Raw genomic sequence first — 22,767 nt, 5'->3', positions numbered from 1 at the left:
CAATTATGGGCTGCCTTACCACGCTACAAAACCACAAGTGTAGTAGAGGCAGCTTCTTCCTACGAATTTCACGTATTTAGATTCGTCTTGTCGCGTTTGACGCTCCTTATTCACAGTGTCCTTGGCCTAATGAAGCAGTTTCAGAACCATATCGATTGGCAACAGATGTCAACCGGCCTTAAAAGCACGCATATAACGTTCCGTTTTATGTGCGGCATACATCATTCTCGTGTCACTTTACGCCCTCTCCCGCCGTGCGTTCGACAGCCCATGGACTCTTCTCAGATTGTATTCAAAACGCATCGCCGCCATTTAGCCTCGATAAGAACCCGCAGATCCCAGGTCTGTTGCGTCAGGGACTGAACCCTGGACCCAGTGTGGTTTGCTCCCTATTTGGTCAGCTGTGTCCCCCGACCGGACAGAAAAGGAAGGCCTGAATTCACCTCAGAGTGCCCGCCTATAGGCGTGCTTTAACTCGATGTCACAAGTGATTTAGAGGAAGGGCTTCCGAAATCCGAGCCCGCCAAGGCTCTATGCTGCGAAGAGACTGAATAGTGAATATGTGAGATGACCGCACGGCCTCTGGACTTTGCATGGTTGATGTGTGCCACGGTTTATTAAAACATTCACAGAGGTCTTTTAGGCATTTACTCATACAGGCTAGTTATGCGACCATATAATATGAAGTGCTCGCAAGCTCAAATGCAGTTCAAGTAGCTCCTGTAAGTTATATGTATATGCCTTTATTCTCAGCATTTACCAAAGCATGTTTAGGCTTCCCAACCCCCATAATCGTCGGTCTCATTTTTAGGCCTTTCTCTAAGCCTTTCTTGCTGTCACCTTTCGCTTCTCGCCATGCCTCTGCTTTCAGCTCTCCCGAGGATCACCTCTGTGTTTAGTGTCAGGCCGGAGCTGACGGCTCATTGCTGTCCCAAGTGATGACCAAATGACCGCGCTACACACCGTCATTATACACCGCCCATGTGGCACGAGCGGCGTGGGTCTGCGCCGGGCGTGATGGCCACTCTCCCCGCTCTCCCCTTCCCCTCTCACCGGCGTGCGGTCAGTGATGAGCCAGCTAATTACTGTGTGAAACACGACGTGCCGGCTGGTTCTGCACCGGGGTGAGTTTGGAGTTAGCCGAGCAGCTGTGTCAGAGTTAGGTGTGAGCTCGGGGCGTTGAGGTGCATCGGAAGGTGGCGGACCGGCAGCAGCCGCCGACCGGATGCGACGATTAATAGCGTGCGATCGTAGGTCTGGGCAGCTATTAGGGCGTGGGCTGTGGCTGTCACAGATGTGTTGGACTCAAACTTGGCTCGGAGTGAGGTCAACAAGCGGGGCTAAGAACTATCCATCATCAGACTCAAGCCACTGAGCATCCACCAGAGCGATGAATGTGGATTCCACCTCGCATCGTGGATATAGCAAGGACCATAAACTGAGCTCACTGATAAGGGTGATGACTTTTGTTCCACCAAGAGGCGAATGTCACGGCTGCTTGTGGTCATTCCAGTTCACCGCACAAAACCATCATCGGAAGGGTGGTGACCCGTGCGCCGCGGAAGCATGGTTTCCGAGGCCGCGAAATTTGCCGGTGGATTAGCGATGCGATGCTGCCAGCGCCCGCGGGGATAGGGAGTGAAACAGGGGGTGAAATTGCGAACTGAGGCGACGTCAGGCCGGGCTGGAAATAGTGACAGATCACGGAGAGCATACGGCATTCAAGAGCCGACTTCTGGGTCGCTATAATACGGTCACTGAAAACTACACACACGACTCTCGGCGCGGACTGAAAACAAAACAATAGCGAGAGTCGTCTGGCCGCAGAAGCGGAGAGTTCTATGGTGAACAAATGGGCGTAGCTTTGGGTGGAGTTTGTGTGTGATAGAAGCCAGTCGTGAAGACTAGAATCGCCGACTCATCATACAGATTACCACCGTGGCCTCATCACACTTGGTTTATATGTCAGGCATAGATTAACGCGTATTGTACGATACATGCATTAGTTAGGTTCATGCGCAGACATTAATCAGTACCGTATTCTCTCAGTGAGAGAGGACTGACCTGGTTTGTGAGTGAGGCTGGTGTGGCGGCGGTGAGGCCGTCTGACCACAGAGTTACGTGCTGTAGACTGGAGAGCGCCTGCTGGCAGATCCTCCCGAGCTGTGCGGAGTCCGCGGAGGATGACCGTGGTCGAGTCAACCCTCCCGACATCCCACACGAGTCAATCGACTCCACCAAGTCACCGGCAGGACGTCGCTCGCTCAATGAGCGGGGCTCACGCGAGCAGCGTGACTCCTGAGACTCATGTGACTCTTTTACATCACGAGAGTCCTTTGCCCCACGGGACTGAGTCTCGCCGAGAGCGTGTTTTGAGTCTCGCGGCTCCGGTGAGCCTCGGGGCGAGGTCTGGGTGGCGGCGACCGTCTGCCGCGGGCGACGGCGCCCAGTGCGCGGCAGGGTCGCGATGTGCGCGTAGCTCGCCGACGACGGAGCGTCCTCGTCGTCATCGACACTGGTCTCGGGTCCGAGGGGGCCGCGGGGCTCGCTGAGGGACCGGCGCGGTACCACCGTGACCCGTTTGGCAGTCGGTTCGTCGGGAGCGGTAAGGCGGAAGCTGGAGCTGCGCTGCGGCGCACTGCCTTGCCGCGGTGCGCGGGCTGTCTCGCCCCCACCGGCCGGCTCGTGAGCGGCGGCGGCGGCCGGTAGCGCTTCTGATCGGGCCGCAGCCATTGTCCGCACCGGCTCACGAGCAGTCTCGCCGGTCCGGCTTTGTCTTGTCATTCGAGGTAGCGAGCCGTTTGTGATCACGTGACTTCCGATTTTGGTCGATGGTGGCCCGACACCGACAGGCAGACCCATCCTGACCCTCGAGCCCGGCTCGCGACCAGACCTGAACTCTGTGTCATTTGCTGACCTGGGGTCATTTGCCACATGTTGTCCCGGGCGTCCAACGCTCCAGCTTCTGGATCTCATCGCTTCTCGGGTCACTCGGTTCACAAAGCGAACATGAATCTTATCACTAGCGTGAGTCACTCCACCCGCGTCGTTCACGTAATCAGCCGTGTCCCCGTTGTACCCCTCGGCCGGCTCGTCACGACATGCACTCTCACTTTTCCGGCCCTCGCTGGCGCTGCGTGACTCCTCCGGTGGCGGGGAGGCTCGTGACCGAACCGGCAGTGTCAGAACCCAGCGGTGGTCGGTGCTCGGGCGGGAGGCTGTCGTCGGTCGAGGCCGGGGGAGGGAAGCGCTCAGGTAGCGAACGGGTCGCTCCGGGGCCGCCGCGCCGCCTTCCTCACTGCGACTTCGGCCGGCTGGTGTGACACTGATTCGTGTCACTCCGCTGTCCTCCAGGATGATACTCTTTGGTTCGCAGTCATTGTTCGGAGTTGATGGTCTGTTGTCATCGTCAAAGCTGTCGGTTTTGTTCTTGAAAGCGTTATCTCCACGGTCATGTCTGGGAGGCGCCGGAGGCGGGCTCGCTCTCGATCGTGCGAGATGCTGTTCCAGGCGCGATCTAAGAATATCTGTGGTGTCAGTCGGGGCTCTCGGCGTCTCTATGCAGCTTGCAGGTGCTGTCTCCGCCGCAGGCAGCTCTGGCAGGTCACGCGTTCGACCAGGGCGGCCCCCGTGTCGCCTCCTGAGCCTCTCCAGTAGAGTGCTGCTCCAGGCTCGGTTTCGATCGGGTGAACTATCCTTGTCTGGTATTGCCTCCCCTTCCGCCACATCTTCCCTGTCTGGTTTCTCGTCTCTGTCATGAACGCCATCTCTACTCCGCTCCTCTTCGCGTTTCCGTCGCTCAGTCGTCCTCACACTCGGTGGACAGATGATGAAGAACTCATCGTCGGCGATCCCGCCCGCAAACGCCATAACCCTGGACTCTGCCGAAGGCGAGAGCCGCCGTGGCCGCGGGTCGGCACTCTGACGGTCTGGAGAGTCATCAGAGGTGTATTCGACGACCAGATGCCGGCGCTGCCCAGGCCAGAGGCTGGAGTGATCAGGAATGACGGCTGCAGCTGGGGTGACGGAGGACGCCTCTGCGGCGCCGGGTGTGTTCCGAACACCAGACACAGTACCTCGGTGGGTGGTTTTGCCGCCGCGACAGCGACGGTCATGACCGGGCACAGTGGCGTAGTCTCTAAGAGGGGATGTCGCAGCGTGCCGTGGTCGCTGCCGATCGCTGTGCTCGGGACGGCGCGGTGGGCTGGCCTGATCGTGGAAATACCGATCGTCCGAGACGCTACGGGGCTGGGTGACGACAGATGGCTTATCTGGTGGATGGCGCCGTGAATTGACGTGACGTGGTCGTGATGACACTTCATCTATTCTGGCGTCAATTTTGACAACATGTTTTCGTGGACCGTTATGAGCCTTTTCTTCCAGATGATCCGTGTCGACGCCACCGATCCAAAGCGCCTTTTCTGGAGACGGGTCTGGTCTGCCATGCACATCATACTTCTGCTTCCGTGCCTTGTAGCCGACCTTGCCATTGGCATACTGCGTCAGCCACTTCAACATCTCGAAGGCGATGAACGATCGCAGAAGGCGCCGCGGCACAGAAACCTAGCACGAATCACACCTCAGCAATCGGCCGCGCCGGACGTGGCCGGTAAACCGCCGGAAGTGGCCAGGGCGCGCTGTTTTCGGCGGTCGGCAGCTCAGGAAGCACCACTTGTCGTCGCCCCGATTTCCGGCGTCGGAAGCGGCGCCTTTCACTGTTGGCCCGGCACGGTCGGCTCGAGCTGCAGCCCGGGGCCGGTGTTGATGTGTGAGGGCGTTGTGCCGCGCCGCGCAGAGCCGTGACGGTCCGTGTAGGCCGTGACCGGTCCTGTCGGCACAGAGGGCATCAGTCAGAGGACAGACAGTGACATAGACGACGACGTGGCGCCCCTGCCGCCCCCACAATGACAATGGTGCGCACGACTATTGTAGCCCGGCAGGAGGTGCAATTGTTCTAGAGTTTGGACGTCACGGAACGGTTCTCACGGTAGCTGCCATTTCTGGCTGTGATTTTGGGGACGAGGCGGCACTTACAAGAGACATAAAATTGCAATTGTTCCAGCATTTCGCCGCATTTGCAGCATTTTGGGAGCTTTTTATTTTTGAATGACTAATTCGCCTAAATGAGCACGTGAGCTTTATTCGAGGAACTATGTCAGTGAAGAACAATATGGTGCCAGATCCAAGGCGTAATTGTAGCATGTTGGACAGTTGAAACAATCATCTCTTGCGAAACAACTCTGGCAAAATGCTCAAGTCATTCTAATTACATGAGATTAGTGTCATGTGTAGCATGCAACATGAGTGAGCCCAAAATTGTAGGCCTAAGCGCTAATAAACAATACACAAATTGTTGCGGGTGTGTCATAGAGTTCCTCTTGATTAACTTAATTTAGGATGGCGAGGCTGGCAATAAAACTGTTACGTTTTATGGTGTGTAATAGTTAATTTAGTTAACTGCTCCAGACAAACGGTAAAACCACAATGTTACCCCACGGCCCACCCTCTTATCTCTGGAATATCACAACAGTGGAGGTAGCTTTCTATCGTCAAAAGGTTCCTGTTCTAGTCGAACATCTTCACGTCCCCCAAATATTTCCTAGATACCGACACCACGTATCTCCCTTGTCGACCCAAGTCTGGCGCGGGGTGAGAAGAGAAAGCTGTCCGTCTTCTGCTGCGATGCTCCTTCTAAAAATGTGAGATACCTACTTATCGCGTCAGGAGCGAGCAGCTTGGCCGGTCGGCGACTCGCCACGCCCGGGTGGATCGGGGTCCGCGGAGAAAGCTCCTGGGATGGGAACCGAAACCGAACCCCTCCGCATCACACGAGCACGACTATTTGACGGCCACTTAGCCAGAATGACCAGCGTCTGAGCTCAGGTGGCCGCGTGACAAACGCTACCCACGGTAACTGTGTCCCATAGTGAGTGGGAAGTTTGAGTCTGGGGACTTGAGCTCATGCCTTCAATCTCAACATATTCGAGCTTATCGTGCAGATCAACCTCAACGTGCAGGCATTCTCATGACGACGACGACGATGATGATGATGATGATGAGGATGATGATGGCGATTTGTGTTTAGCCTGGAAGCCAGGTTCAGCTGGTACTTAGGTCTTAGCTTACAGTTCGGGTTCGCTTGGTAATTTGCAGCTCTTCCTACGCCTGCGGTACTGGTAAGGTGAGCAAATGATTAACGGTGTTCACGCTTCGCTGCCAAAGGCCGTTAGCAATCAACACACGGGATATCCTTAGCAACCTCTCCGATACAAATGGTTTCTAAACACGCGATATTCACGCTTATTGTGGCAAATAGCTTGGCGTCTATCAATCAAACTTCTCCTTTGAGTAGGTATGCACTTGTCAAAATTTATCGACTTTCAGTTTTTTTATATCTCCCCTTCTTTTTATGGAGTGTGTGTCATTGTGCAAAGCGCATATACGATTGCAGACATCCGTCAGACTAGTAAAACCTTTTACGCATCATTCGCGGCAGCTTTTGAACATGATACGTGACTCGTCATGTGGCCCAACGAGCTCATGGCTCAAAAGAGAGCGGTTCGGTGCGCACAGGTGCATCCAAGACAAATTCTCTGGCGCCGTCTGGACCGCGATCTTTCCGTGGATACGATCGCGGCGCGCTGGCGACCAGCTGAGGCAATTGTGGCGCATCGATCACTGCCGGTGGCCGCCAGCCCTGGGCGGCACAGGAGATAAGGAGTGAAAGCAGTCGTGTGCGGCACAACGTTATTTGTTCCCGACTCCTGAACGCAATTTGGTAATTAGGCAATGTGCACTCATCGCGTACATATCACAAACGACACGAATATTTGGCATAGCGTAGGCCAAGTTCACGAATGGAAAACAGCTACAAATACAACAAAAGCCGCCCCTCTTTGTCAGGCTGACATCGTTTGTTGGTGTTCCTGAATGTACACTGTGTCAGTGTGTCTGTGTCCTGTCACTTACGGTGCCAGTAGGACGGGGCACTGGAATGGTGTCACATGAGGCGCCACAGATGCCGGAAAATAATGACGCGCATACATCAAAACGTCGGACCAGATAACTTCGCTCCTTGTTAGCCAATATATATGCTAAACAGCCGCCCTAAGGAGAAAATTACGGGTAAAATGGTATGGAATGATACAGCTGCTCGTTTACGCTTTCTATGCCTTGCGATGCATTCCGAAAGTTTTAAACGACGCTTAAAATGAAAATAACTTCATTTTGAACATTAAATATGTGTGTTGCTCAGCTCCATAAAATTCGCCATTTACAACAAAAAAGCTGTATACAGCATCAATCACTCACAGCATCACATCAGCATAACAGCTGCCAATGTTTTCCTTTCAACTATTATAGTTCAGTTCCGCGTCTTACTTCAGTGCGTTTTATAAGGATCAGCCTTTTTGGAATGAGTCAACCAGTCTTTACGTTGGGAGAGCGGCGCCATTTGTTTTGCCCAGCAGCTGTCGCCTTCAAATTTGTCTCGTCTGAGATTCGATTTCATGCAACAGCTGGTTCACCATCATTACAACCGGGGGTTGACAATCAACGCCTCAAAGGAACGCGATTAGAGTTGCAAAGTTTTCCCAAAAGGCTGCTACCGGCACCGCCCCGCCCCACAAAAATTTTCTGGGATACCGGCATGCTACCACGCCCCAAGCAAAAAAAAAACGCCAAATTACCGGCATACTGAAAACCTGCATTCTTGATTCTAGCCTACCTTTGCAAGAGATGCCACATTTTGGCAGTTTCAGCACCCCTCCCACCCAACAGCCATCCATTGTCCAACCACAAATACCAGCAGGCTGATTTTGGCTGAGTTGGCCCCACAAATTCCCACAATTTTGAAACTCAATTCCAGTCTATAACTGTTAAAATATCACCTGTAATTAAATAAGTATTGCCTACAAAAAACTAATACATTCATCAAAAAGGTGAGGACGAAAAGGACTTGAATTACTGAAATGTGTTTTTGAAGACTGGACAGTGAGCAGTAATCACATTTACATTTCATAGGTGTTCTACTTCCATATTCTCCTAAAATGTTGCAGGCACCAGCCAAATGTTTAAAATCTAGATGGTCAAAACATAGGTAAACAAGTACAGATTCGGCCATCTTCCTAACTGAGGAAGCGAGATCAACATCTACTTTTTCCTATCCACTATGGCTTGCTGGTTCGTGAATAAGATACGAATCATGTAAAAAATGTGTTAATAACTCACTAGTCCTGAGAATAGTCACCAAATAATATGTATAAAAACGATATCTCTTCCATCCTCTCCAACCTCAAGCGGGAACAAACACAAGGTTATCGATTTCGAAACAGATGCGCCATAACAGAGGCTTTTAACCAGCTGATTAAAACGCTGCCAAAAAATGTTTAACGACTGCAAGCCACTGCCTCGTGAATGATTATATTGATAAAAATTATCCAACACAATATTACATTATGATGAAATCAACATTGTAGTGTAATTCACTACAAAGAAATTCATTTCTCTTCAGTTATTCAACCAAAAGGGTATATGAATAAATATTACGTCATCAGATTACATCCATTCATTAGGGGAGAGAGAATCTTAAAAGCAAATCCTTGGTTGTCTAATTATTTGCGCCACGTTGTGTCAATTTTGCCTGCATGATGTGTTTTCTTGTAAAGATAAAGACAAAATGCCAGTTCAAATCCATTTTCATTTAATTATGGGACCAAAGTCAGGCTCAGGGCTACTAACACCTGCCTTTTCAGCTGGATTTTCAGTGTCAAATTCTTTGTAGGAGTTTCTCAGATCACATCTCATGATCTCAGGACTCAAGGCCAGTTTCCAAGCATTGTGTTTTTTGGTGTTTTGATTCTGCGGGCCTTTTCCCCTAGGGAATGTTGTCATGAACATTTATTTATTTTATTGTGCTATACGTATTACCTACCATTAGACTTACTAGTTTATCGTGCTTTTGCAACATGAATGAGTATTCTTCCTTTTATAGACCACAGTAGATTTTTGACAATTCTAATTATAACCAAGCCTGTGAATTGTGTGAAATGCTGAGGTCCATGTGTTTGTGTTACCCCTACACTTAGCAATGGAACTTCTACCACAAAATGTATCTTGCAGTGGCTAATATTGCTGTTACTACAACTTGAGAGCCTCTTAGTGTCCAAAGTTTGAATCATTTGCTGATAATTTTTTTTTGCACAAAATCAAAAATACCGGCATGCTACCGGCAAGGCATGCCAGATACCACGAATAAACCTGCGGTAGTGAAAAATTACCGGCATGCCGGTAGTGCGGTAGGGAAATTTTGCAACTCTAAACGCGATACCTCCTTGCTCTCTAGCTCCCGGAGGCCCTGAGTGGGGTCACATTACCACAACACCGGTGGTCCACATCTGTGGGGGCCTGATCTGCTTTGTTGTGTGACAGAGTGGGAGTGTCGAGGACTGTCTAGACCTGACAATGACGCTGAATAAAACGTCTTCCGCTCAGTTTCAAGGTGCGGCGAGTTTTCTGGCCACCGGATGAGGGTAGGAAACTAAATGAGGTGGAAAGATTGAAAGCAATGCAAGATAAAATGAGCCAAAGGCCGTGCTACTGGTGACGTGAAAAGCTCTATCCCGAGTTTATGCTTACGAAGTAACTGAAGTAGACAACCATGAATTAGGTAATTTGAAGATGAGATGAGATGAAGATAATGTGAAGATGAGATGAGACGATGAGAAAAAAAATGTCATGATAGTCATCTAACTTAAAGTGATCTTTGGCGGTATCCTCCATTACAATTTTACATTCTCCGCTTGTATGTTTTCATATAATTTGCTCCCACATGTCTTCAGAGACAAAGATCAGACCTGTGTGTTTGACGCTCGCAGCTTGTCGGCTCTCAGGATCCATCACGCCTCTGGCAGAGCTGTGACATCAGCATACACACCTCAGGAATCCATCACAACACTCCTGTTAATCGTCACGGGGAGAGTGACAGACCATCCGGCAGCCGAGTCCGTTACCGGAAGGGGAGGGCAAAGAGTCGAAAGCTGAGAGAGCAAATGGCCTTAACAGATATCCAGGGGAACAGTTTATCATAAATAATAAGCGTATCATTGTCATGTAACCGTTTCAGAATATCAAAGCTTCGTTAGAACTAACGAATGATTAATTTTATTTTCTATATTCTAACCGCACTGTTTCCACCGGTCCGTTTATTGTTGAACCTGCCAATTCACATTATTTTGGCAAACGCTCCATCAATTGAGTTGTAATGTGACAATTATTTCATAAATATGCAAGATATTGCAACGAAAAATGCCGACGTTTCGATTATTATAACTTTTTCAAGGGTTATGTCAACCCTAGAAAAAGTTATGATATACGACACGACGGGTAATTTTTGCTCCATGAATTCTACAATGACCTGCTACCTTACCCAAACAACTGTTGGCCCCTCCTATTTGTTGCCAGTGCACCCGCATGGGCGTTGACCACTGCCGCGCTCCAGAAACTGCAGCGGGTCGTCCCTGGTCCGTTTTCGGTCCGTTTTTGTGACCGGCGGACGGTGCGGCGCCCTCGGCACTCGAAGTGCCGAGATGCCGCCTCCGCCGCCCGGATGCCGACCATTTACTGAAGCGGCTCGAAAGGTTTTGTTGACGATCGAACAGCGCCGCCCTGCCGTTGGCTGGAATACCCGAGTAATGAGCAGCGGTCGCGGCGCGTTCAGCCACGGCCGACGTGGAACCCGTGGCCGCCTTCCGGCGCACACGGGCAAACCATGCACGTGCGGAAGGTATGAGAGCACGCGGTGCATTAGATATACATATGCGCGCACCCTTCACGCACGTCTTTAGCACTGCATGTCTGAGCGTTCAGCTCGGGTTCCCGCACATCTGTGCGTTGCATGACGAGAGCAATGAATGGACTGGTAGTGCATTATCGTGAGATGAATAACAACTGCACCACCACCAATCACCTGGGCGGATTGGCCGTCAACGCCTCATTGCTCATGGCCGCTGGAGGCCTGCAAACGGCACTTTCACCCGACGCAAAACGGTACTCAGATGACCGGCTGAGTGATGTGACGCCCGGCACTCGCACACGTGCTTTGACAGACCCATTAGGTACTTCTTTAGAAATTAGCTAATGAATGCCAAGAATGCCTCGGGTTGATTGAATGGAAGGCAGGACCTCTGTATGCTAATCGAGAACAGCCGGTAGTTCCGTTTAACGGTATTGCTTTGAGCGTGATGCACGTCATATTTCTGTAGCCTTGCACCATTTTGTCCATGCAATCATCTAGCGTAGCATAATTAATTTCATAAAGAATGCTATATTTTCAGATTTAATTTGTGCACACTCACATTTTACGGAAAAAAAACTTCATTTTGGCGCATTATCTGCAGCTTTTTGCTTTAGTTTATTTCTTATATAATTCGAAAGCATAGAAGTAACGATGAAACAACTTTTTAATATTAGGTATTCATTGTTTGTAAAACGCAGGTTTGCATTTTACACCAATTTATGCACGCAAGTCTCTTGCAATTTCACATGAATATTGAAGACCTACCCTCCTCTTTCCAATCAGATCAATCGACACAGTAGCATTTACCCATTCCACCACGAACATCCGGCGTCTGAGGAAGCTCCATTTCTATCACATGTCGCGCGCGCCTGCGCCCGGTGAGCCGTGGTCGTCACCAGTGCGCCGCGATTGTCTTCGGAGCGCCGTGACCGCCGTCAGGGGCCCAGCTGCCGGCGGTATAAGTGCCGTCATCCGGTACTCGATGGCGACTCGCAGACAACAATAGACGAGAGACAGTGTAGGAGCGAGAAGCACAACGGTGCAGTGGGTCGGTATTGGCAAGTAGACAGAAGCAACGCTTTACTCTCGTTGTTCCGAGTGAGAGTTTTGCGTAGTGAGTGCATTCAGTGGTCACTTGATGATTGTAATGTTCAACTTTCATCCGGTAGCTTATGTGTGAAGTGGTTAGAGTTTTCCCGCGCCCGTCGCCAAGTAGCTAATAGCTTACACGAAACTGGGATAATCGTTTTTGAGAGACCTGAAACCTGAAACGTCTCAGAAACTCGAGCTAAGTTTTCATGCCGCAGCCTCCCGCAGCTGCAGATCCCGTGGTGTCGTCTGCCGAGAGCGGCTGCGTGCCTGTCATGTTCGGTGACCGATCTGTCGGTCGGTGTGGCGGGTAACGGCGCGGCGCCACAGCCGGTACAAATGCGGCGCATCTGTCGCCGGGTGGCGCACCGCCGCGCCGCCACCGCCGCCGGACCGGAGCGTGACCGGTAACCGCGACAGAACGCCGGTGCCGTCCGGTCCCCTATGCCAAATGCATGCAGCCGGATAAGTGTGGTTATTGGTTTAATGCGAAAAACAACAGCATTGTCCTTTTGATAGGATATTACAACGCTGACGTGAATGCAGTTTCTGGTATAAAAACGGAATGTTACAGCTGTCCGGGGAAAGCGGATATGAGTAAAATAAGCAAATTTGCATAATTACAAAGTTAAAGTGGGATATGTTATGGTTCGAGTATTTTACGAACACCACGCGTTTCTAAAAAGCATCATGGACAAAAAAAAATACCAGAAAGCAAGATATTTAACGTGTTTTTAAACGTCCTCCGTGAACTTGACCACTATTGTATTTCTCATACATGATAGGTTCTGAAACTTGACCAGTCCTAATCCCGCGAGAAGAGCAGCCGACTAAGCGCAGGTGTGACAGAGACATACGAGGGGCGTTCAAAAAGTTCCCGGCCCAACCATGAAGGAGTTGGAATTTCGGCCAGCAACGCGGTGTGTTCAATGATGTGTTATTGGGATTTCCACTTACGTAGCCATTAACCAACCTGCCCTGTGATTGGTTCAGGCTGTTAATTAACCGTAACATAGTTTGCCATTCCCGGTCAGAATGGGCGACGCCCAGAAGAGAACAGTTATTTGGTTCATGCATTGCAGAAAAATGCACCAAACGTTATTCACGAAAAGCTAGTGCCAACACATGTTGATGTTTGTCTTTCTTACAGTAGCGTCAAAAAGTGGGCATCTCTGTTCAATTTTGGTCAACAGATCATTAATGGTCACCCCCACAGTGGCCAGCCATCAACAGCATTGACTCAAGAAAATATGAAAAATAAGCCCTTCTTTGTGAAAAATGGCAAATGTTCTGGTCTGGAACAACGCAGCAGGAGCGGAGGTGTCTATCAGGTTCCTCAAAGCCATTCTTCGACAGCGTATTTATATGTTTAAGATCTCTGCAAGATGCATCCCCCGTTTGCTGACTCAGAGGAAAGGCAGACTCGAAAGGAGGCGTAACGCGAAAATTTTGGTCCCTATATCGAAGATCCAAAAGAGTTCATTTAACTACTTGTTACCGTGGAGGAATTGTGGGTGTCACACGTTGACCTTAAGGGCGTGACCGAGTTGCACAAGTGGAAGCACACTGAGTAAAGGCCACCAAATGTGTGCGACGTGTTTAAGTCAGACGGCAAGGTGACAGTGGTTGCATTTTGGGATGCTGGCGGGGCTCTGCTCGTCAACTTTCTAAAACAGGGGCGCACAATTAATGATGAATACTACACCTCCTTTCGATAACAGTAGCGAGCAGCATATATCAAGGAGAGACTAGGGAAGCTGACTAAAAGTGTGCGCCTGATCCAGGACCACGCACCAGCACACATGAGCAGGGTGACGATCAGCGAAACAGTGAGCTGTGGCTTCGAGTTGTTGTCACAGCCACTTTTTTATCCGTACCTTGCACCCTCAGGTTGCCACCTCCTCCCCAACATAAGGAAATTGCTTAGCAGTGGCAACTTCGCTGACAGCAAGGAGACAAAAGCAGCCGTCTTGGACGTGCCAGATGCGTCCAAAACCCACTTGGCTATGGAGACCCAGGGGCCTCTCGCGAAGCGCTGCGCGAAATGTTTTTGTCTTAACGCTGGTTATTGGACTAAATGAACATTTTTGGTCTAATAAGTCGACGTCGTTTCTCTACTCCTTCATGGTCGGGCCGAGAACTTTTTGAACGCCCCTCGTAGAGCACCCGACAGAGTGACCCGACCCGCCCGTGTCCCTCCTAACGATCTGTTTACACTCCGGTGCTTATGGGGCGCGCGCTATCGGCTGTCAGCGGGTACTCATTAATCCTCTCCCCCTCCCCTGTCCGAACCCGACCCGGCCTGGATGACCAGTACGTGCCTCCCTCCCCTCCCCACCGTTTGATGCACCGCCGCCCGCCGTCCGCCCGGCACGTGCCGAACGGGAAGGGAGCGTGTCTAGGGGGGGAGGTGGCCGGGGGGCGGGAAGCTGGGGAGGGAGGGACCGGCGAAACCGGTGGGCTGTTGGGGACCGCCGGAGGGCACAGGGAACATACTTGGGCGGCACGTTCAGAGGACGGAACAGTGGGTAATCATCGCCAGCTGTCTGAACTTGGTGTCAGGAGCAGCGGAGGCACATAGTTACACAGAGAGGGACATTGCGAGACTACCCCGCACTCAATGGGACGATCCGTCGGCAGGTGGGCGGTTCGGCAACGCGCCTTCCGAATTCCAACGGGCGATATGGACTGTAGATGTGTTCGAAGTGGACCGAGAGAGCGGCGTTCTGAAGAGAATGGGACAGCGAACGGTAGGTATAGCCGGACTTTTATGTTTTATGCACTGCTGCAGCGCGGTTGATCTATATTCGCATGAAAGAAGGAGGCAGTGTCAATGAGAAAAACGAGATGAGAACAAAGGTGATCTGAGTATCGCACGCTGATCGATGTGGGTCAGCAATTCAGCATTGTCGTACAATGTCTCATTTTTGGGGCAGCATCAGCTGTGCATCGTTATAAGACGGTATTGTCTAGAAAAATAGATAAGACATATTTACAATATATGTGCGTGATTCAGCCTTAGTTGAGACTTGATGGTGTTTTTCAGCGTGCGCATTAAAGCTTGAAGCCATGTGTGCAGTAAATTAATCATTAATGAGAGATCAGCTATTGACTAGGTAAGTCGTTATAAACGCTCCGCAGATAAAAAAAATACGCACTCAAGGTAGGCGAGTGAGGCATCCTTTTCTAACATTTCAGGTAAATGCGTGTAGCGCAGTCTTTAGGAAAACATCACTTTTCTATATCAAAGCTGTCCATAACCCTCTCCGTCTGACAGCGTGAAATTGATTTGGATACCTATACGTCTCAATATCTCACATTATTATTCTCTGTATTATATGTCCAAACAGTGTCATGAATCAAAATGACGCCCCACCGGTTCACAATATCCATCATAAGCCGAACTCATTATCCCCTGGGTAACATTTCCCGGCCTGGAATCTCGGAGAGCGCCCGGGAAAAATGCATTTGATGGTGGAACACACGAGCGGTAATAATACGCTGGGCCGCCGCGCTGTAATTTCCCTACTGCTTTAGCCCCGGACGGTAAATTTCATAATCCAGTAAAACTGACCCTCATAACGGTGAGACTGGAATATCAGAACTGAAAACATCGAAATTGTGTGATTGAAGGTCACGGAATAAGGCGGCCGTTTAGATGGAATCGAAGACGGGAAAGATTTGTTCTGGACGTCCAAACTAAGCCGTATGGACCGCAGGTCGATTGACACCATGGTTTTGGGAGAGTATGTATTCTTTCAGATAGGTTGGCCATATATTACACATTTACACTTCAAGTAACTGCACGACTTTTACTTTGGGTACAGGCAAGATTTTTATCAAATAAAATCGTTGTTTAAGCACCAACTACATGTAGTCTATTTTATAAGTGGTTAGGTTGGATGACATCAACCTCAACATTAAGTTTTGTCTCTTGTTGATTGTTACCATCACTTACAGATAAGCAATTACATGAATAAACACCTAAGCCTAGTCGAAGTTATTGTTACATTACATTATTGTTAGGTAGAGAAAATAAATTTACAGCTAACTTTGACACTTTTTGACAAAACAGCAAAAGAAGCCATGCATGTGATTTACCTATACTTATGAACAAATAAGTGGTAGCTTGGGGCTTTCTCATTTTTACATATTAGGTATCTTTGGCCACGCAGCCATTTGTTATCACAACCAATCACCATTTCATGACCATGATAAATGATGCATGATTTATTCTGCATGAGTGATTAACAACCCTCTTGGCGCATGTGGTTTGATGAAAGCTGCTCCACGTCCGGTTAGCTGACTATTGTTGCAACAATCATCAGCTATTCTGAACAAATTTGATCCAGCAAGAGTGCAGGCATAGCAATATTTTTTTCTTTTACATACAATCAAAAGAAAAGCCAACGGCACTGCTAACGAACTCAATATTGTTTTGGATAGTGAGAAATTACACCTCAAAACACCAGACATGTGACGGCGCCTAACTAGAACCACCGATCCGCTTTGATCGATAAGAATAATTACTGGGTGACATGAAACATAAGTGATTGAAATGAGAACAATGATTGTTTTGCTCTTTGCCTGGTACGATGTCATTCGTAGTACAAATTATTCATAATTAGATGCCATTCGGTCTCGCTCAATCATGTGGGTCTTCTTACCTGAAGTTCCTTGGCCAATGCGATGGTCAGCCCTTAGCAATCGGATCGCACTCCAAGAAGCCACATCACGCTCGTGTCCGACTCGCACCGACTCAGAGGACTTTTACTCAGTCCCTAACCGCCCCACTCAACACGCGCACACACCACTCAGGTCGACAGCCTGACCTGGACCCATACCGTCTCTCTGTTTCTCAGTCCACAGCCGCTGACTTGCCCACTCTGTCTCAGGCCAGTCCTCCGCCACCGTCCAGCCTCACACCCCAACACAGCTCTCTGACTGTCCGCGACACACCCCACGACACCCCACTACCTCTCGCGGCGCACTCCCGGCACAGACTGACTGCCGCCCTCCCGACGGCGGCGGCGGCCTGGCTCCCGGCCTCCGCCACACCGCGGCAGGCTAGAGTCGGAGCCGGCGCGGTGGGCGAGCCGGCGGTACTTTCTCGCAGGTCAGCCGCGCATCAACCGCCTCAGGCGGACGGCTGTGACCCGCCCCTCAGCGCGCGGGGCGGGGCGCGAGTTACCTAAGTGTGGAACTGTACGTCGACGTGCCGGCCGGATGACGTCACACCACGGCTATTGCCGGCGCGGCGGCAGACTGGTCGAGATTGGCATGGTCTTAACTTGGCGAAGAGGCATCGGACGCCAAACTTCTGCTGCATCTAGTTAATTGCGTTTAATTTTAGCGCCTTGTGTTTCTTTCATGTGTATCAGCTATCAAGTCCTTCAAATACCTAATGTGTAGGTGTGTGTACCTACATTTAGTGTATGCTATGCTATGTGGATTGAGAATTGGGGGGCACATCTGACACGCTGCTCAATGGATTCTGCCATTGCTTGGTTGCTTATGGCTATGTGTCTTCGCGCAAACCATTGAAAGGGAGGACGTCATTTTTAAAGGTTGTTAGGTGCACTCAAACGTTTAAGGATAAGCAATTGCTGTCTGCTCATTGAGTTTCTGGCAAGTGGTGGTAGAACGTTCTGTTAACAAATGAGTACCTACCCAGTGGCAAATAACTGGGTCGCGGTCAAAAGGCATGATTCACGAAGTCCCTAATCTTTTATTAGACTTAAGCCCTGAAAAAGTGCAACATTTGCGTCTTTTTGCGTTGTATCGGTTAGCAAATGAGAAAATCTGCATCTTCTCGACAGCCCTCTATTCAGCAAACCTTTTGCACATCGCATCACTCCCGAACATAATTTTCAAACATGGGTATCCTACCCACAAAAAAAACTGAAGCAGTTTCCTTCAGCTCCAATGCACCATTCGCCCAGGGAGACGGGAATGTTATATTCTCGGCGGCCCAGTCTGCATTCTGCAGCTCACTCAAACTTGGCGGACCCCCAGCGCATGACTGCACGATTCGTATTGTTGTAAGTTACAGCGAATGAATTCAGATGTTTCGGACTAATAAACAGGCGGCGCAGCACAGTGCCTCTTAAAATGAATTAGTGGCGAATGCACTATGCAGAGAAGAAACAGATTGAGCAGATGCCCAACCACACTGAATTAACAACTTATCATTACACTTTACATTTTCATTAGTGCATTCATGGAAACAAACGACTTGCGACCCTTCCGCCTTACATACTCGGCAAGAATACCCCTGGTTCGGCTAAACTACGCTGCATTTCTTCCAAGCCTAAGCAGTAAGCATTTAACAATTAATTACTCAGCTATGCACAGCACAGGCTCATAATTCACTGCTGAACTCCTTTCTCCCTATCATCTTTTTGGCACCGTCAATCGCCATCTGAGCGATCTGAGCTGTCCACTGTCCAGCGAATAAACCGCACTTCTCCAGTTCTCCGGCAGGGGCTTCCAAACTCAGGCGAACTCGCCGAAGTTTCGCGATTCAATGCACAGGATCTGTACAATTGAGCTTGAGAGCCTCTGGACTGGCTCGGCGCGCCTGCGCTGCGCCGTTGGTCCAGCCGAGTACGTGAGTGACGTCATGCTATAAGCGTCAGCCCCCGACCAAAGTCACCAATCAGAGCCCTAGAATCGACGGGTGAGTAAATACAGTTCCACACTTAGGTAACTCGCGGGCGGGGCGGGGTCCGCAGAGTAAACACGCACAAACATGCGTAACGCACGTAGCGCGGCTAATGCATGCTGCTGAGGCACGTGCGCTAGCCGCAGGGGGCTGGGAGCTGGGCTTCAGGGTATGGGCTTGAGGTAATGCGAGCCGTGCGCTTTTCGAAACAAACAGCTCTTGCCGAGCCTGATGAATGATTCGGTGTTTTGTTGGATTGTAATCGTAAATGCAATGAGCGCTGAAGTTAAAGCAAACGATTAACGATACATCCGAGTAGGTATTCATTGCCTGTTTCGGTAAAAAAATCAACTTAGAGTTTGGGGCTGCATATTGGCTCTCAATCATTCTGCACGTTGAGCCGGAACTCCGCGCGGCTCCTGCTACCGATAGCATAGGCTGGCTGGCTGGGTCGAAACACACTTCCGATGCCTTAGACTATATGTTTAAACCTAACTGCGGATAAGTGACGACAGTCGACATAGGTACGGTTAAAATGCAAGATTTGTATTCATTTAGGCACAATTTTATGGCGATTTTATCCATTAGATTTGCTTTTATACCTAACGAAATATGAAGCATTATGCATCGTAATAAAGCATTCATATCTTTCCAATTTACCTTTTATGAGATATGCTCGTGTAATGCTCGTGGTTGCATCATGCGATGCAGGCTGCTAGTCATGCTCTATGACGGTCACAGTCGTGACTGGGCTAGCGTAACGCCGTAACCGGTAACATGCCCGAGTCCAGATCATTCATCCCGCCAACAGTGTAACAAATGTCAGCTTACTCCACAACTGTCAGGCCCTGACCAATGTGACAAATGTTTCGTTACGCGACAACTTTCTAAAGCCAGCGAAATGTTTCAAACCACGCGCGTCTTTCATAGCTCGTGCGCGCGTGTATGCCATGCGTGAGTTGAATGCGGCGCTCGACTGTTTATCACCATGACAACGGACGCCGACACGGCCCACCCGGGCGACAACCGTTCACAGCGTGAAGCGTCGCCGCTGGCCCCGACCCCCAGCAGAGACCGGTGAGCCGGCGGGGCTGACCTGGCCGGGCCCGGCGTGAGCGCTCCGATGGATCGGTGACCTCGATGTCGGAAGGGGACAGGAAGAGCGTGAGGCCACGTCAGGTCGATTTTTCACACCCATCGGAGCTGAGGCGTACTCACGATCAACTGGGGCGCGACGACCTTGCTGCTGAGTGCAGCATCACTCCTTGGCAGTCTTTCTTTGAGACTGTTCGCCGAGCGTCGATCGGTGAGCGACAGGGTGCAACCGGAGATGCCCCCGACCGACGACCGTCCTCCGTCTTCCGAAGCCCGAAGATCGCCTATCGGTGACTAAAGACCAGAGGTTCGAGTCATGTCTGGACAACAATAGACAATAGACAATAGACAATAGACAATTTATTCAGGACATTCCACGTGCACATGTGGCTATTACTGCCCGTCGTCAATAAAACAGATGGTGATAAAAAAAAAAACTATAAAAGATGATGAAAGGGAAACACACGTGCAGATAAACAGTCATGCTGGCTAGACAGTGTTTTGCTCCTCGAGCAGATGGGTACGCAAGTGACGTCCGAAAGCTCCAGGGGGCAGTCGGGTCAAATCAGGTGGCAGCGAGTTGAGGGCAGCCGGCGCTCGGCAGGTGAACCGGCGTTTGCCCATCTCTGTACGGGATCGCGGCACGTGCAGGAGCGCGTCCTGCCGGGTACTGACAGCCGCGCTCCCGCCGCGCGCCTCCGCCACAGTGGTCAGACTGTGTGCCAGCACCTCCGGCTCGGCCTAACACCGCACTTTGTGCAACAGGCACAGGGAGTGGTAGGTGACGAGGTTCTCCGCGCTGAGCCAGCGCAACTGGCACATCAAATCGGAAACATGGTCGTACTTTTTTCGGCCGAAAATGACTTTGGCTGCGTAGTTTAATATTTTTTGTATCCGAGAGAGATTGTGTCTGGTGCAAGCACCATATACTGCGATGCAGTAACGAATTTACAAGTTACATTACAGTAACGAATGCAGTAACAACACTATATGGCTGGCTTTCAAGATCATCAGATTGATATTTTATGCAATACACACAGGCAGTTTGCATTTATGAGATAGCTATGAATAACACCTCTTCCTCTTGGTCCTCTGATTTCAATTTGTAGTCTCATTTTTCCACACCACAGCTGTTTTTTAACATCTGGTGCGTGACCGGTCGGCGGCGGATCACAGGACGCTGACGGATAACAGCTGCTGCTGATGTGCCCCGCGAGCCGGCGTTATCGACAATCGGCAGCAGTGGAACGCGTCCAGAGCCGCACGCACACCGTTACTCCGCCGGTAGAGGCGCCGCGCCGCCGCTCGTCATTTGCAGCGTCAGATTTGTCAGAGTCGCGCCGCGCGAGTTTCGCGGCCGAGAGTCGGTCAGCCACCGCTGCGGTCGGCGCTGTAGCGACTTTCCCGATCTGGAAGTGTCGAAGAGAGACGGGAAACGGAAGGCGTGGAGCACAGATGTGCGCAGGGTGGAGTTTGATCGATTACGTCATGTCGTAATTCACACACGTGATGCTTTGAAGACTTTATACCTATATTGCTTTGCGTTTTATGTTGGAGGGAAATGGAAGGTAGGTATTTCAGCTGTTGCTGTTGTTTCGGTTCATGTCCCTTATCCTTACGTCTCCAAATTCTTCAGATTGTTCAGTTCTAGTGAAGTTTCGCCCATTCTCCCATATACTCTCTGACACCCATCCATATCAATTAACCAGATTGCTGTTTTATTGTTGGTCTATCCCATCATCCCTCATTCACTTTTAACCCGCGCTCTGCTGGGGGGGGGGGTGTTTGAACACCCCCCCCCCTGTGGTTTTTCGCGAATATCTCAAAAACGGCGGCGCGGAGCGCCGCCGTTTTTGGTACACCTTATCATACATCAATTCTACACATGTTGTGAAAATTTCAGACCAAGGTCATTCAAGGTCAGGTCACCAGGTCACTCGAAGTGACCTCACCTCATAAAAAGTTTCAATGTCTGTCATAGCTACACCGAGTGACCGATCGCTTTGAAACTTTCAGCGATTGCTAAGAGCACTAGCATGTACAAAATGTATATCTCAGAATTTTGATATAGATGACCTAAGGTCAGGTCAATTTTGCGACCTCACCATTATAACCCAGCCAGCCTTCCCAAATGGGGCCCATATGGGCTGAAAGTGGGGCATCTGGGCTTAAGTGGGCATGGGCTACATGTGGGCTATTATCTGGGCTAAATCTGGGTCCCATATGGGCTGAGCCCCAGCAAACATGCCCACATGGGTCCCATATGGGGTGAACATGGGCCAGATGGGCCCACGTGGGACATGGGCTACAGATGGGCTACCCATATGGGCTCCATATGGGATAAAAATGGGCCAGGTGGGCCAAACGCATGTGGGCTGGAGATGGGCATCCCATGTGGGTCCCATATGGGGTGAACATGGGCCATATGGGCTCACGTGGGACATGGGCTACAGATGGGCTACCCATATGGGCCCCATATGGGATGAAAATGGGCCAGGTGGGCCAAACGCATGTGGGCTGGAGATGGGCATCCCATGTGGGTCCCATATGGGGTGAACATGGGCCAGATGGGCTCACGTGGGACATGGGCTACAGATGGGCTACCCATATGGGCCCCATATGGGATAAAAATGGGTCAGGTGGGCCAAACGCATGTGGGTTGGAGATGGGCATCCCATGTGGGTCCCATATGGGGTAAACATGGGCAAGATGGGCCCAGTGGGACATGGGCTACAGATGGGCTACCCATATGGGCCCCATATGGGATAAAAATGGGTCAGGTGGGCCAAACGCATGTGGGCTGGAGATGGGCATCCCATGTGGGTCCCAGATGGGCCCACGTGGGACATGGGTTACAGATGGGCTACCCATATGGGCACCATAAGGGATAAAAATGAGCCAGGTGGGCCAAACGCATGTGGGCTGGAGATGGGCATCCCATGTGGGTCCCATATGGGGTGAACATGGGCCAGATGGGCCCACGTGGGACATGGGCTACAGATGGGCTGCCCATATGGGATAAAACTGGGCCAGGTGGGCCAAACGCATGTGGGCTGGAGATGGGCATCCCATGTGGGTCCCATATGGGGTGAACATGGGCCAGATGCGCTCACGTGGGACATGG

General features: G+C 50.6%; 1 protein-coding gene across 3 annotated transcripts; it reads right to left on the bottom strand.

Annotated features, from left to right (window-relative positions):
- Nucleotides 1-1,949: 1,949 nt before the first annotated feature.
- On the bottom strand, nucleotides 1,950-16,596 carry LOC122389381. Of its 3 annotated transcripts, none has more exons than XM_043381315.1 (2): nucleotides 16,552-16,596; nucleotides 1,950-4,828 (listed from the first exon to the last, which is right to left on the bottom strand). In XM_043381315.1, the coding sequence occupies exon 2, from the start codon at nucleotides 4,516-4,518 to the stop codon at nucleotides 2,026-2,028; it is 2,493 nt and encodes an 830-aa protein (XP_043237250.1). In that variant the 5' UTR covers nucleotides 4,519-4,828; nucleotides 16,552-16,596; the 3' UTR covers nucleotides 1,950-2,025. The 3 variants fall into 3 exon arrangements, with proteins under 3 accessions (XP_043237250.1, XP_043237251.1, XP_043237249.1); XM_043381316.1 differs by lacking the exon at nucleotides 16,552-16,596 and adding an exon at nucleotides 8,249-8,278; XM_043381314.1 differs by lacking the exon at nucleotides 16,552-16,596 and adding an exon at nucleotides 5,035-5,063.
- Between the last annotated feature and the right edge of the window lie 6,171 nt (nucleotides 16,597-22,767).

This window comes from Amphibalanus amphitrite, unplaced genomic scaffold (genome assembly GCF_019059575.1).
Source record: "Amphibalanus amphitrite isolate SeventyFive unplaced genomic scaffold, NRLGWU_Aamphi_draft 000356F_arrow, whole genome shotgun sequence".
In the NCBI taxonomy this organism is placed as follows: Eukaryota; Metazoa; Arthropoda; class Thecostraca; order Balanomorpha; family Balanidae; genus Amphibalanus; species Amphibalanus amphitrite.
This window is presented reverse-complemented; position numbering and strand designations above follow the sequence as displayed.